This window comes from Euprymna scolopes, chromosome 28 (assembly GCF_053919585.1).
Source record: "Euprymna scolopes isolate OS-2025 chromosome 28, ASM5391958v1, whole genome shotgun sequence".
Lineage (NCBI taxonomy): Eukaryota > Metazoa > Mollusca > Cephalopoda > Sepiida > Sepiolidae > Euprymna > Euprymna scolopes.
In genome coordinates this window covers 55381796-55397395 of record NC_136509.1, presented here as the reverse complement: position 1 = coordinate 55397395, position 15600 = coordinate 55381796, and the positions used below count along the sequence as shown (strand labels likewise).

The 15600-nt window shown below is 32.1% G+C and overlaps 1 protein-coding gene across 2 annotated transcripts in view; it reads left to right on the top strand.

The window, feature by feature from the left end:
* LOC145249641 (hepatocyte growth factor receptor-like) overlaps positions 1-15600 on the top strand; it is a 247124-nt gene that overhangs the window by 217740 nt on the left and 13784 nt on the right. For both annotated transcript variants that reach the window (XM_080111403.1, XM_080111404.1), the window contains 3 exons: positions 1940-2188; positions 3340-3495; positions 11644-11899. In XM_080111403.1, the coding sequence (XP_079967529.1) occupies positions 1940-2188; positions 3340-3495; positions 11644-11899 (661 nt within the window). The remainder of the gene's footprint in view (positions 1-1939; positions 2189-3339; positions 3496-11643; positions 11900-15600) is intronic.

The window sequence follows — 15600 nt, the reverse complement described above, 5'->3', positions numbered from 1 at the left end:
ATGACATGAAAAGAAACTGAAATTTTAGGAAGATCTCCATCATTCCAGTAATTATAAATTTGATTTAAAAAAAAGAGCAAATTTAAGGGAATCAAAAACCATGAAAATTTGCCAGATTTGTGAATAAAAGAAAATTTGTTTTAAAAATGTCAAATTAACAGTAATCAGCGGCACACGTTTTGATTTTTTACAAAAGTAAAATAGCAAAACTGAATATTACTTTCATTCAAAATCATTAAATTAGGAGTGGGTTCTTCAATATGACAGGATGCATTTCCAGTCTGGTCTAGTATGTCACTTCCTGAAAAAAAAAAATATATAACACTCTCAGAATTAGATAAAGAAGGATGACACAATCAAATGATTTAACACCAGATTGGTCGCACATCAGTTCTAATTTCCTAATCCACTGATTAGCAGCTTCAGTCTCGTCGATTTAAAAATAATTTTTGGACCAAACTCAAAATAGCTTGTAAGAAACTGAAAAACCTCTTGGTAATGTAAGCTCTCCACAAAACTCAGAAATTTGGAAAGAACTCATGTTCAAACAACAGTGGTGCAACACTAAAAAATTACCTAAAATGTTCTCTGAACTGCACAAATCTCTTTAAAGTCTGTTTACCTCCACTGTTTTTTGTTTGTTTTGGAGGTTTTTTTGGGTTTTTTTTTTTTTTGTCTGTCGCCAGTGTTGATACATGCCAATTAAGAGTGTACTGACTAATCGGCAGGTAATCGGCTTAATTAGCCACTTTGCCGAATAATCGGTAATCAGCCACTTTGTCAATTAATCGGCCGATTATATACTTTTCTCTTTGCCTATTAATTTTAAATAATTTTATCATTGCCAAGTGACTCATCAGATAGATAAGATAGTTTAACATATTATTCATTGTAAAATGTTTGCTGATTTGCCACTCTTTGATGTGTGATTGGTTTGATATAACTTGCAGGCAGCTGTATTCTTATTCTTGGGATTGACATCAAAATAATTCCAGCAAAAACTGGTTGCCATAATCATTGAACATTGTTGTTAATTAGTTAATTTTTTACATATTTAAATTACTTATGTCTGATATCTAATTAATAATTTATTTAAATTGCAGTTTACTGTACAATTCCTCAACATGAAAACTGAAAGATAAAGTAATAATTTTCTTTGACAGTGATTTAAAGTAAAAAAATAATAATTTTAATTCGATAGGAAGAGAAAGGAGGGAAATTTTTCATATGTTTACATCTATTTGAAACAAATTCAGTGCAGTTGTAAAAGTTTACATGTTAACAGTGCGTCATGCCTGTTATTTGATAATATGGTGTAGATGATGCATGTCTCTTCGATAAATTTTCACTGGCAAGCAAAAGAGTGAATTAACTTGTGTCCCTTATCAATATAATTAATATTACTATCATTTATGATAACAAAATTTGCTAATAAATTAGCATTAGAAAATCTACTCATTGGCTGATTAATCGGTAATCGGACGATTATCAAAGACCGATTAGGTAATCAGCCAATTTGATAATCGGTACATCCCTAATGCCAATTACTAACATCTACAAAATCTCACACTTCTGGGCACTTTTCCATATTGTAAATGACTGCTTTTAATTTGGTAAGTTCTTATCTATCATCCTATATATGTAGTTATCTCCCTTACTGGAATCTTCTTTTAATCGGGAAGTATTTCATTTAATAAAGCCTTTCATTTTTTTTTTTTGTTTTTGTTTGTTTACATAGGAGTCTCCTCTTTATCAAGGTCCAGAGGCTACTGGAGGATAAGGGTTAATGAGTGTACGGTAGTGAAAATTTGATAAATTGGATTACTTAAATTTGTTTATGTTGGACTTGAAGACGACCAAATTGTAGTCAGCTGCAGTAAACTTGCTTTGTCAACTTGTTTTCATATTTTTTGTTGTTTTTTTTTTAATTCTTTTGTAGAAATGTATTTCTAACAAATCTGGAACAAAACTCTTCTGCAAAATTCCAAAACTGATTGATAATACTTCAGACACTGTTTCTGTTGATCTTCGTTTGCTGATGGATGACGTCACAGAGTTGTACAACTTTGGAAGCACCTATCCTAAATACAGCCGAATGTATTATCAAGATGATCCAGTTCTCCACATGTTTGACTCTAAAAAACATTTTTTTTTGTACAGCAAAATAACCGAACACGTTGAAATTAAGGTATGGAAAATTTTGAATTATCTGAAATTTTTTAACATTTTTGTTTTCTTTACTACAAAGACTTTTTTGTTTTTTTTTTTGGAACACTTTCACTTTACCGGATCTGATGGCTGCTGCAAATGAAAAAAGCTTTGATAAAAGAAATTGTTATCACTTTCAGAATGCAAAAAGGATGACATGATCAGGAAAAAACATATCTAAATAAGAAAAAAGATGCATTTTATCAATTTCTTTGATGAGTTAATAATTTATTACTCAAACGAATCTAATACAGGAAAAAACAATAACCAAAGCCCAAGCCCTCAAAAATTGCCCTTAATCCTAAGTCAAGTAGCAGTAAAAAAAAGACACTTTTTTCACAAATTCTAACCCAAGTTAAAATCATACGGCAATATGAAAAAACATACTTATTTTTATAAAATTTATTTATCTGTATCGTAATAAAGTTAGATATGTTTATATATTTGTATGTACAGAATTAATTATCAGATCATTATCAATTTTAGTATACAACTGCTAGGGATAAAGATAGGTAATGTGGGCTATATTTAGTCTAATTTAGCTTTATGGAAAGCAAGTAAAATGGGAGTGGAAACCTTTCATGAAATTTCTAATATTTTTGAATTTTATGAAATTTAAACATTAAACATTAAATATCCATTGATAAATATTCCCCAAATTTCAGTTTATTTCTGGGTTTTTAGGGAGCATAATGTGGGCACAACTTCCCATTTGAATATTCAAAGATTTTAGATTTGCATTAAATTTTATCCATAGACATTTTACACCAATTAAGGAAGATTCCCTGAATTTTATTTTCTTCTAAAACTCCCTTAAACTTTAAATTCAGACATTTTCTAGAATCAAAATGATTTAATGGATTTTGACCCATAGTTTACAAAAACACATTTTGTAAAAGAAAACATATTGTAATTAAATCTGTGAGGGCAAGTGTGCGCATATTGTTTGTTTCCAGAAGTAAAAGTAAAGGAAACTGTTGTCAACTGAAATGTATTTTTTTGATATTTGCTGCTTTTAGTGCGCCTTAAGTTTAATTGATCCCAATTTTTCTTTGACCTTTTTTAATGTCTGTAAAATTTTGTTCTATAAAATAATCATTTACAGTAATTTATTTACTTATGATTTTTCAGGGTGAACGTATAACAGATGTTGTTGATAAAAAAGACATCAAGATAATGATCGGTTCTATAAACTGTACAATTACATCTTTGCAAAACAAAGCTATTTTGTGTAAGCCAACATCGATTCCAACGAAGAATGCTGAGCATCATAAGTTTCAAGTCAAGGTAAGAAAAACCACAAATAATATTTGTTAGATCAATAAGCCCTGCCCCCTTGCTTTTGCATTATTCAATTTTATTCATGCAGCATTTTCCGGGTGTAGACATATTGCAAAGTGGAAGGTTTATAGAAAAACTAGACACGCTCTTGACCGTTCAATCACAGCCACTAATTTATTCTAATTTGTGAATTAAGTGCAAGAGAGATACAAACAATAGCATTTAAAGAGAATGTTAGAATCTTAAAAGATCTCTCAGTTAGAATGTCCAATAGGAACAGCTGGAACAAAATGAAAAAAATTGAAACAAAAATTCTTCCAGAACTAAAACTAATAATCTGCAGAACTAAAAATAATAAATCTCTTTATTTCTATATTATTATTATTATTATTATTATTATTATTATTATTATTATTATTATATGGAAGTAAAGGCTCATATTATTTTGTCATCTAATTCACATACATGTCTATGGTATGTACAAACGAATGAAAATGAGCTGACAGTCACTTTTTCTCAAAATGATCACAGTAGGGAAGTGGTTGAATCAGCGCAGTGTTATGTAATGGTGGCGAGAGAAGTACATGGATGATTTATTTATAAATTACACTTAATCAAAACAATTAAAACTAGATTCTATTTTAAACTCAATTCAATCCCATAACTAAGGTATATTTTAGCATGTATTTTGTGTTATTAAAGTACAGGGTGGAGCAGAGCAACTTGCTTATTTGGAATATCAATTAAAACACAAGTAATGCAGGTATACATGTAATTCTTTGAACTGCAACTAGTACAGCATTTAAATGTTTATTTTTTTAGTTTTAAAGATGATATCAGTAAGATGGCCTTCATTTTTCTCTATACACTGAGTTGATCGAACTCTGAAGTTTTAGTCAACTCTTTCCAACACATCGATGAGTATGTTGGTGACAGCTCAACGAATGTTGTTTTTGAGTCAAGGTGCAAGGAAGATCGTTGTAAACAATTGATTTCAAATATCCCCATAAAAAAGTCGCATGGTGATAAATCAGTGGACCATGCTGGCCAATGCAGATCACCCCTTAAGGAGATGAGATCTCCTGGGAAGTTCAGCTGCAAAGCAGTCATTGACGCACGCTGTGTGTGCTATGGAAAAAATGAATAACGCACATTAAGAACCAAACTTTAAGCCTCACCCTCTCAAATACGTTCATCTCTACTATCCTTGGAACAACCATTGCTTTAAGGCGCCAAATTTAAATAAGTTGTTTTGCCCTACCCTGTACATAGGAATAAAAGTCTTCAAGAAACAAACATTTATAAACAACTCATATTCTGTGTAATAATTAATTCAAAACACGTTGCATCTGATTTCAGGATTCACAGCACTTGCACCGATTAACCCTATTACCACCTCTCATGATGTGGACAAGAAATTAGATTTTTGGAGTCATAAACATTGACTCTTTAGGTTGTTATAAATAGATCAAATCCTTGTTTCCCAGCGATATAATAGAAACCATAAATTACTACTTTTCATCGTGGACTCATTTAAAAAAAACAAAACATACAGAATTAGAGAAAAATCCATCGATACACAATGTTCATGATTTGACTTTCTGCTGTTAAAATGTAAAATAATTCTGATGAGTTAGGCATTCAAAATGTTGATTATGAAAGCAAAACTCTTAGGCCTATAAGTTATGGTCTTTGTTTTTTGATAAAAATTGAAATCATGAGTTGAAATAGATGTCTCTAAACAAAATCTTGCTTGTAATAAAATAAAATAAAAATTCAAGTTAATTTAAGTTTGAAACTTAAAACTTGAAAGATTGTGAATGAAAAAACTAAATCGAAACATAGAATTTGCAGCAAAAGAAAAGTCTGGCTTGCATATATGCAAATTTAATTTTCATAAGCCTAGAAGTTAAAACTTAATATTAATAATAACTGATAATAACAAAAAAGAAAATAATAATCACATATGAGAATTTAAATTTTATGAGAAAAGAAAAAGCTTAATGCCAATAATATCTGATAATAATAAAATATAAAGAAAACAATTTCTTTCAATTTACAAAAATATTCCTATTATTATTATTATTATTATTATTATTATTATTATTATTATTATATTATTATTATTATTAACAACAACAACGACAACTTTACAATTTAAGAAGTCTGCACATCAAAAACTTGTAAAATAAACGAATTACAAAAATGTAATACAGAGGAGAATTGCTCTACATCAGATTTTGATTTTGAATTATATTATGTGAAAAAATATAATCAGATTGATGTGCGCATACATGAACATTGATAATATGTATGTGCACAGTAAACTTCTAAAGTAATGAATTAATCAGTAGGAATTATGGGATACATATTCTAAGCAACACAGTAACCTGGGCACATCATCATCATCATTATTATTATTATTACTACTACTACTACAACCACAACAACAACAGAATGAAGAGAAAGTGAGAGGGAAGGGAGAGTCTTGTCTTTTTGGGGGGATTGATTATATCTTCTTTTTATTATTCATTAACTTTGTCTTCTATTATTGATCCTTTACCTTTGTCTTTGTTTTCTTTTTGACTAGTTTTTTTTTTTTTACTAGTTTTTTTTTTTTGACTAGTTTTTTTTTGACTAGTTTTTTTTTGACTAGTTTTTTTTAATAGTTTTTTTTAATAGTTTTTTTTAATAGTTTTTTTTTAATAATTTTTTTTTAATAGTTTTTTTTAATAGTTTTTTTTTAATAGTTTTTTTTAAATAGTTTTTTTTAATAGTTTTTTTTTAATAGAATTTTTTAAACTTCATTCCATTTTGATTTCAATAAATATTCAATTAAAAGTTAACATATCAAAAAAGTAATGATTTAGTGTCACTTGGTCTCTAGAAAAATACACGTAAGTCTAATTCTCTCATAATTGAAATGCTGGTGCAACTAGATCAGGCTGTCAGAAGATGACTCCCTGACACAAATGCACCTATATTAACACCTTTCTGTTTTTGTTTTTTCTTTTTGATTATTTGCACAACTAAAGCATGTTCTACAAAGCCCAAAACAAAAGCAACCTCTCCCCCTTTTCCCAATAAATATAAAAACAGTAGAGCTAAAGCTCGAAAAACCATTAAAGAATCAAAGCGAACATCATGGAAAAACTATGTAGCAAAAATAAATACAGATACAAAAAGAAAAAAGGTTTGGGACATGATCCAAAACATTTAAGGGAAAAATAACAGCAATCCTATTAAACACCTAACATATAATAACCAAAGAATTACTAGCAAGGTAGATTGCTTTGCTGAAACTTTTGCAAAAAACTCCTCCCCCAAAAACTTGAACAAAAAATTCCAAATTATTAAGGAAAAGGCAGAAAAGGAAAAACTCTAGTTTCAGACAAATAATACAGAAAAATACAACCAGCCATTTTCTAAAAATGAATTGAAAATATCCCTAAGCAAAACTCATGACTCAGCTGTTGGCCCTGATCAAATCCACTATCAATTTATAAAACAACTTCCTGATATATTTACAGACTACCTTCTGCAAATATTTAATGACATTTGGGAAAGTGGCAACGTCGTCGAAATATGGAGGCAGGCCATAGTGATTCCTATACCTAAATCATCAAAGGACTCTACAAATCCCATGAATTACCGACCTATAGCACTCACTAGCTGTAATTCCAAAATAATGGAAAGAATTATTAACAGCAGATTATATGGTACCTTGAGACAAATAATCTGATTACAGATTATCAGTCAGGATTTAGGAAGCCCCGTGGACCACCTGATTCGGTTATAAACCTTCATCAGAGAAGCCTTTATCAAGAAAGAACATCTTACAATAGTCTTTTTCGATATTGAGAAAGCATACAACTCAGTATGGAGGCATGGCATAATAAAAGATTTACAAGAGCTAGCATTAAAAGGCAGAATGCCCATTTTCATCACAAATTTTATAAATGATAGAAAATTTAATGTATGACTATCCATCAGTAAAAATAAATAACATTGTTAAAAATATAAATGCAGCAACAGAATGTACCCTCTATGTGGATGACTTCCTGATGTTCTATTCTTGTAATATATTTTGATCTATAAAGATCAAAATATATTACAAGAATAGAACGCCATTTACAACTGTGTCTAAACAAAATCAATGAATGGACAACAAAAAATGGGTTTAAACTTTCAAAAGAAATAGCAAAAGTCATCCATTTCTGTCAAATCCGGAAAATGTATCATCATCCAATATTGAAACTGGACACTGAAACCTATAGTTGATCTATATAAGTACTTAAGCATCATCTTTGATAAAAAGCTAACATTCATTCCTCATATCAAATACCTCAAACAAAAATGCAACAACGCCTCCAACTCTTAAAAGTAGTAGCTCACACAGACTGGGGTGCAGACAAAACTCAATAATGAAATTATACAGATCGCTTGTCAGATCCAATTTGGATTATGGATGCTATATTTATAGATCTGCAAGAAAGTCTTGCATAAAGGAATTAGACACGATACATCACCAAGGGCTAAGATTGGATCTAGCAGCCTTCCCCACCTCCCCAGTTGAAAGCTTATATGTAGAAATAAATGAACCCCTTTATCACTTTGAAGAGAAAAATTAGGACTGCAGTATTATACAAAATTGGCATCATGTCCAACTAATCCTACTTATAAATGTCTTTCACCCCCAGTACAAAAACCTCTTTGATAGAAAGGAAAATGCTATAAAACCATTTAGCCTATGTATGGAAGAATCCATAAATAAAGCCCAGATAGACATTGCAACAATACACGAATTTGTAAAACCTAAATATCCCCCCTGGTTGACAAAACAGCCAAAAATAATATCAGACTTAATTAAGTATCGCAAAACAAAAACCAATCCAATCATATATCAAGAACAATTCCAAATAATTAAAGATAAGTATTCCAAACACTTCATAATTTATACAGACGGTTCAAAAGATGGAGACAACATTGGATGTGCAGCCATACACAATAAAACAATTCTAATCAAAAGATTACCAGACAAAGCATCCATCTACAGTGCCGAAGTATCGGACATTGGTATGGCACTTGACCTTATAGAATCTTGTAAAGATAAAGAATTCGTTATCTGTTCAGATGCCAGATCAGTACTCGAAACACTGGAAAACAGGAAACCAACAAACTCAATAATCACCAAAACCTTAAATAGAATTGATGATATTCCTACAGATAAAAACATCCTTTTTTGTTGGATACCCAGTCATATACACATAAAGGGTAACGACAGAGCTGACAAAGCAGCAAAAGCAGCATTAAAATTGACCCCAACCAATGATAAGATCCCTCATACCGATCTAAAACAAACCATTAACAAATATATTAGAAACACCATTCTCTCTGGAATGTGCTGCTGCCATTGCGCATAGAAATCACTTTTTCCATTGCTTCCAACGTAATAGATGTACTGAGACTAAAGCCGCTTTCAGAACTGCCAGCAACTACTGTAAAAAAAGTAATAAAGAACGCAAGAGAGTTGTATGCTCAGTCCGTCAAGTCCAAAGTAGCTGAGCAGCGGCTTGGTTCACACCAGTTTTGGCAAATAGCAAACAGAATCCTGAACAGAAGCGTGTGCTCTATCTCAACTCTCATAAATGGATCTGAGGTAATCTCGTCAGCATCAGACAAAGCCAAACTCTTTGCCAAGAACTTTGCAGTTAATTCTAACCTTTGCAACCAAGGCTGCCAACCTCCAATATTTCCTCCTGTATCAGAAAACATGCTATGTGATATACAAATATCTGTACGTGATGTTGCCAAGTTAATCAAAAACCTTGATTCCAGTAAAGCAACCGGCCCTGACGGTATTCCAATTATAGTACTCAAAAGACTTCAACCAAAACTTGCGCCCATCCTTACAAAACTGTTTAAACATTGTCTTAAGGAGAATTGCTTCCCGTCACCCTGGAAAATCTCATCAGTATGCCCCGTATTTAAGAATTCAGGTGATCGCTCGTCTCCCTCACAGTACAGGCCAATAAGTCTCCTGTGCGTCATGAGTAAGTTGCTGGAATCTGTGTTAAATAGAGAAGTAATCAACCATCTTAGCAAAAATAACCTTCTTAGTGACACGCAATATGGTTTCCGTTCTGCTAGATCTACAGCAGATATGCTTACAGTTATATCACATAGGATTAGCGAATCTCTTGACGAAGGCTACCTTTCTAGGGCAATTGCTCTTGACATATCAAAGGCCTTTGATAGAGTATGGCATAAAGGTTTACTTCACAAGATCTCCAGCTATGGTATAGCTGGAAATGTCTTCTCAATTATTAAATCATTTCTCTCTGATAGGCTCATAAGAGTAGTGGTTGATGGGCAGAAATCAGAAGCTCTTAGTATTAATGTTGGAGTCCCTCAGGGGTCCATCCTGGGCCCAACTCTCTTCCTGATCTACATTAATGATCTTCCAAATCACATCCTTACATCATTTGTAGACATCTATGCTATCTATGGTAGCACATCTAAGACCGTAAACGATCAAATTCTCTCTGATTCTCTCTCCTCTGATCTTGAGCAAGTGGTACAATGTGGAAAGAGGTGGCTTGTTACTTTTAATGCATCTAAAACCAAGCTTTTATCTTTACATCATCAACGCTCTGATCCCCATCTGGCATCAGTTGAAATGGATGGCTCTCGTCTTGGGGAGGTCTCATGTTTTGACAAGCTTCTGGGCTTGACCTTTACTCCTGATCTTAAATGGAACACATACATTAAATCCGTTGCCAAGGCCGCTGGAAAAATGGTGAGATCCTTCTATCAATCCAGTAGATATCTCACTGCTGATGCAATTCTCTATCTATATAAAAGCCAGGTACGTCTAAGGATGGAATACTGTTGCCACATCTGGGCAGGAGCTGGTAGAAAGGACTTATCCTGTCTTGATAGAGTTCAAAATAGACTTCGTAGCCTTGTGGGGGATGTCCTTTTCTCTTCCCTGCAACCTCTTTCTCACAGAAGAGATGTTGTGAGTTTGTCTCTGCTTTATTGTTATTTGCATGGCAAGTGCTCGGCTGAGCTCCAATCCATGGTCCCTCCTCGCCAAACTTTCACAAGAAACACCCGTCTAGCAGAAAACACTATCACTAGTTTCCTCCACTCTTTATCTGTGCCTAAACCTAAGCGTAGATTCCATGAACAAAGCTTCTTTCTTAGAATTGCACGCCTATGGAATTGTCTTCCGTTTTTCTGCTTTCCAGCTGACTAGAATATGGTTATCTTCAAGTCTAACGTAAACAAGTTTTTGATGAGCCGTTCCATATAAGTTAACAAATTTACCGAATGTCCATTACTAACGGTTACTATATTGACCTATTTCTACTGTACACACTTTAACCCTTATCCTCGAGTGGCCTCTTGGCCTTGATAAGTGGTGATGCCTATGTAAAAAAAAAAAAAAAAAAAAAAGAAAGAAAAAAACACATGGCAAGAGCCGTGGAACTCCTGTACTAAAAACAAACTGTACCAAATCAAGGAAACCATAGAAAAACAATGACCAGAAAGGAGGAAGTTATAACAACAAGACTCCGAATAGGTCATACCTCTATAACACACTCCTACCTTATTCTGCATACCCTGCCAGGAATAATACACAGTCAATCATATAATAACAAGATGTGAAGACTAGAAAATAAACCGACTAAATCTATATAATGAAAAACCTCTAAAGGACATATTCACTCATGCAGACCCAACTATCCTCCTCAAGTATCTGAAGATGACAGGGTTACTCAACAAAAATGTTTAAAAAACCCAAAAAAACAGTACCTTATCAAACTATATAAACATAGACACTGAACACCAGATACATGCATAAAACTTATAACTATTAATTTAAAAAAAAAGACTCTGGAATTAAATGACCACTGAGGTTGATATACCGTAAAATCAATAAGTCAATAAATCAATCATGATTGAAATGAAAGATAATCAAGTTAACTCTTTGCTGAGATTTCTGTATAAATGTTGTCATCATTTTATGCTCATCTTTCCCCCCCCCCATTCTGTTTAATGAGTATAAGTTTCATTCCTGTTTGTTTAATTAAAGATCAAAATTCTTCAAAATTGTATTTTAATGACAATTTTATTTTTAATCTTCAGGTGCAAATTGGGTATCGGACATACTATATTGGTTGGTTGGTATTCGTCTCATCTTCGGCTCAAGTGAATGTTTCGATAATTATTTTGGTTGTAATTTTATTTTGTATTTTCATCACCATCGGCGTCCTTTTTTACTGTATGCGGCAAAAGAAATTGTGTTTGTTTAAGGAGAAGAGTAGTCTACCCGCGGCCAGGTATGCAGGGAATGATCAAGTGCACTTTGGAGAAAATGGCAGGTTGCTTATTAATCCCAACGGTAAATAACTAAAGAAAAACATTTCTTTTTTTTCTGTTTGTACATTGACTTTCGCTTTCAACATGGAAAACACGAAAATAGTAATAACTATTTGTGTATCATTCTTTATGCTTATTGAATAAGCAGTGTCAATTTTATAAAATTCACTTATTTCTCCCTTTTTTTAAATATATATTAGTGTTGGGATGATTAATTGGAATCAGGAATTGGAAAAATCAGAACTTTTTTGGAGAATCGGTATTGGAATCGGAAAAATTATAACCTAATTTCCGATTCCAAACCGATTCTTTTAAATTTTTTTTTTTGACAATAAAAAATGAAACAAGCATAAATTGTTTTTTTATTAGAAGTTGTTCATCTACAACATAAGACTGAGAAGGGCCAGAGAATGTGTTATAAATTTAACATTGATTAACAGAGTTTTATTTATTTTATTTATTGGTCATTTATCGAGAGATAACTTGCTTACTCCCTTTATAAATTTTTCGCAACTATTCACTAAATGTCTATATGCCCCCATACAAGGAAGCTCACTAGATTATTGAAAGGTTTTAATTCCTTTGAACAGGGTCTTTAAATTTTGTTGGTGCCAGCTGTACATTGGCGGATAGCACTTCTCTTGGACACAAATGAAAAATATACATGAAAATCTCAGACGAGTTTATCAAAACCTTGGATAAGATACTTAAAGAGAAAACATTTTGAATATTTTCTTAATTAAAAAGGAACTTATATCTACTTTTAAACTTATGCACGTACCTCAAAAAGAATAGGATTGGAACATTTATAATTGTAATTAACAGAAAAAGAAAAGAAATGATAAACAAATATGCAACAAATAAATGTTACCAAAGGCAAAACTTCTACATACCTGAACAAATTTATTTGTGTTTAAGCTTCTTTTGAGTTAGAATTTTAAAAATGGCTACTCAATAATGAACAAACTATTGATAACCGCTAAAAACTGAAAATTAAACAAACGCCGGTAGAAACAAATAAATAACTGTTAACAATTGCTCAAAAATTTTATGCTGTACGAGTATTTTGTTTAATTTTTGATTTTTGAGCGATTAAGCAAGGATGGGCCAGAAATGAGTATCATTTTACGTTAATTTTATATGTGAAACAGTTTCCTATGCGAAATTTTAAAATAATTGTTTTTTTTTCTTTTCGCCACATAATCATTTCAAAATGTAAAATTCCATTTTGGGGAAGTGATTTAGCTAAAAAGATATTTGCTGCTATTATTATTATTAGTAGTAGTAGTAGTTGTAGTATCAATTTGTTTTTTGTTTTTTTACAGTAACACAAACCAATCTAATAATCAACCAAATATGTATAATTGTGATAAGAAAATATGAACATTTTTTTCAAAGAGGGAAGGTACAAAATAATTAACAGAAATCCCTTCTAATGTCAAGGATGCTTTTCTAAATAGTATGTTATTATGTAGAAACTCATTCTTAACATGGAACAAGCTTTTTTAACTATTCTCTCCCTACACTGTTTTCTTATTTTGCACATCAATCATGGGGTAATTTTTTTTTTTTTGTTTTAGCACACCAGCACACCAGATTTCAATACACCATTTTGGTTTGCTAAAAAAGTATGCTAGTGCGCCAAATTTCATTCCATTATAAAAACAAATTTCTACTGAAAAAAACATATTTTTACATTTTCATCGAATAAACATAAAAGTACATCATGGATAAGGACCGTCATGCGAGACAATAAATGCAGAGTTTGATGTCAGTGTGGGAACTGTACACCCAATTATTCGCAAGGAACTGAAGATGCGGAAGATTTGCACTAATGCACCAGTCCGCAACTCCATCCTTGTCACAGACTATTTAACCAAGATGGGCATCAAGACAGTCCCTCACATTCCCTATAGTCCAGACCTTGTTCCCTGTGACGTTTGGTTATTCTCTAAGCTCAAGGAAAACCTTAGAGGCTTTCGTTATGAGACGATTGAGGAGATGAAAGAGGCTTTGATGAGGGTCACTGACATACACACACACACACACACACACACACACACACACACACACACACACACACACACACACACACACAAGAGGACTTCCATGGGCCTTCCAGAAGTTGTTTGAACAATATAACAAATGCATTGCAGCTGGGGGAGATTACTTCAAAGGGGACTAGAGTTTCATATGTGTAGTATCAATAAAAGGCCCATATAAAAAAAATCTGGAGACTTATTGAAGGCACCTCATATACGGTGCCACTCAAAAGTATTAAAATTTGGTCAGTATAATCCTTTACTATTCTAACTTATGTTTGGGGTAGTAATTACAAAATTAAAGTTTAGAAAGTTTATATTTAAGGAAAAATTTAAATTAACAAATGCAAAAGTATTGGATACACTAAAAAATATCCCTTTTCTAAAATGATTTTCGATGACTTTTGCTTTACATGTTGCAAAAATGCAAGCAAGTTATCATTGACCAATCAGAGAGCTTTATATTAAAATAACCTGCTTCAAAATCAATCAGTTCATTTATAAAAAATGCCTAAAACTAAAGAGTTGTCAATAGATGTTTGTCAAAACATCATTGATAAGCACAAAGAAGGAACTTAATCTATTACTTAGTACAGTTGGAAACATTATTACAAAGTTTAAAAACCCTGGTGAAGCTGTTGCAAATCTTCCAACATGTGGTCAACCAAGGAAATTAAACGAAAAAAAAATCAAGATGTATAAGGTACAAAGAAACCCTTTTGTTACTCGTGGTGAAAGTCAAACCGACCTCAGAGAAGCTAGGATTGCTGTGAGCAAAGATACAATCAGTAGAGCTCTAATTTGTACAGGTTTTGTATCAAGATCTCTCAGAACAGTTCCATTGTTGAAGTGTCAGCATGTCAGATCCCATTTGAATTATGCTAAAACATATGGGGAGAAACCACAAGAATTTTGAAACAAGGTAATCTGGTCAGAAAAAACGAAAATCAAAATCTTTTGAAGAAATACATCAACACAGGTATGGCAGAAAAATAGCACCACCTACAATAAAAAGAATACCATTCCAACAGTGAAGTTTGGCAGTCATTCAATTATGGTATGGGGGTGTTTTTCATCGTATGGTACTGGTGAATTAGAAATCATCAGTAGTAGAATGAAGGGACATTCTGGAAGAAAACCTTCGGAAATCTGCTGATTTGTTGGGACGTAATAGCAATTTTGCATTTCAAAACAACAATGATCCCAAACATACTGCCAATCTAACCAAAGAATGGCTTAAAAATAACGAAATTTACGTTCTTATATGACCCAGTCAGTTTCCAAACCTCAATCCAATTGAAATATGGAAAATATTGAAGATCAATGTTCACAAAAGGAATCCACAAAATATTCAACAACTAAAATAGTTCTGTAAAGAAGAATGGCGCAAAATACCTGCAAATCTTTGCAAAAAATGTATGCAACTCTAGAAAGCGGCTGGAAGCTGTTGAATGCAACAAATGCTATACAACCAAATATTAAATTAATGTATCCAATACTTTTGCATTTGTTGATTTATATTTTTCCTTAAATATAAGCTTCCTAAACTTTCAATTTGTAATTACTACCCCAAATATAAGTTAGAATAGTGATAGGAATATACTGACCAAATTTTAGGTAATATCTTGAACCCTAAATAGAGTTATAAAGAAAAATTTAATGTATCCAATACATTTGTGTG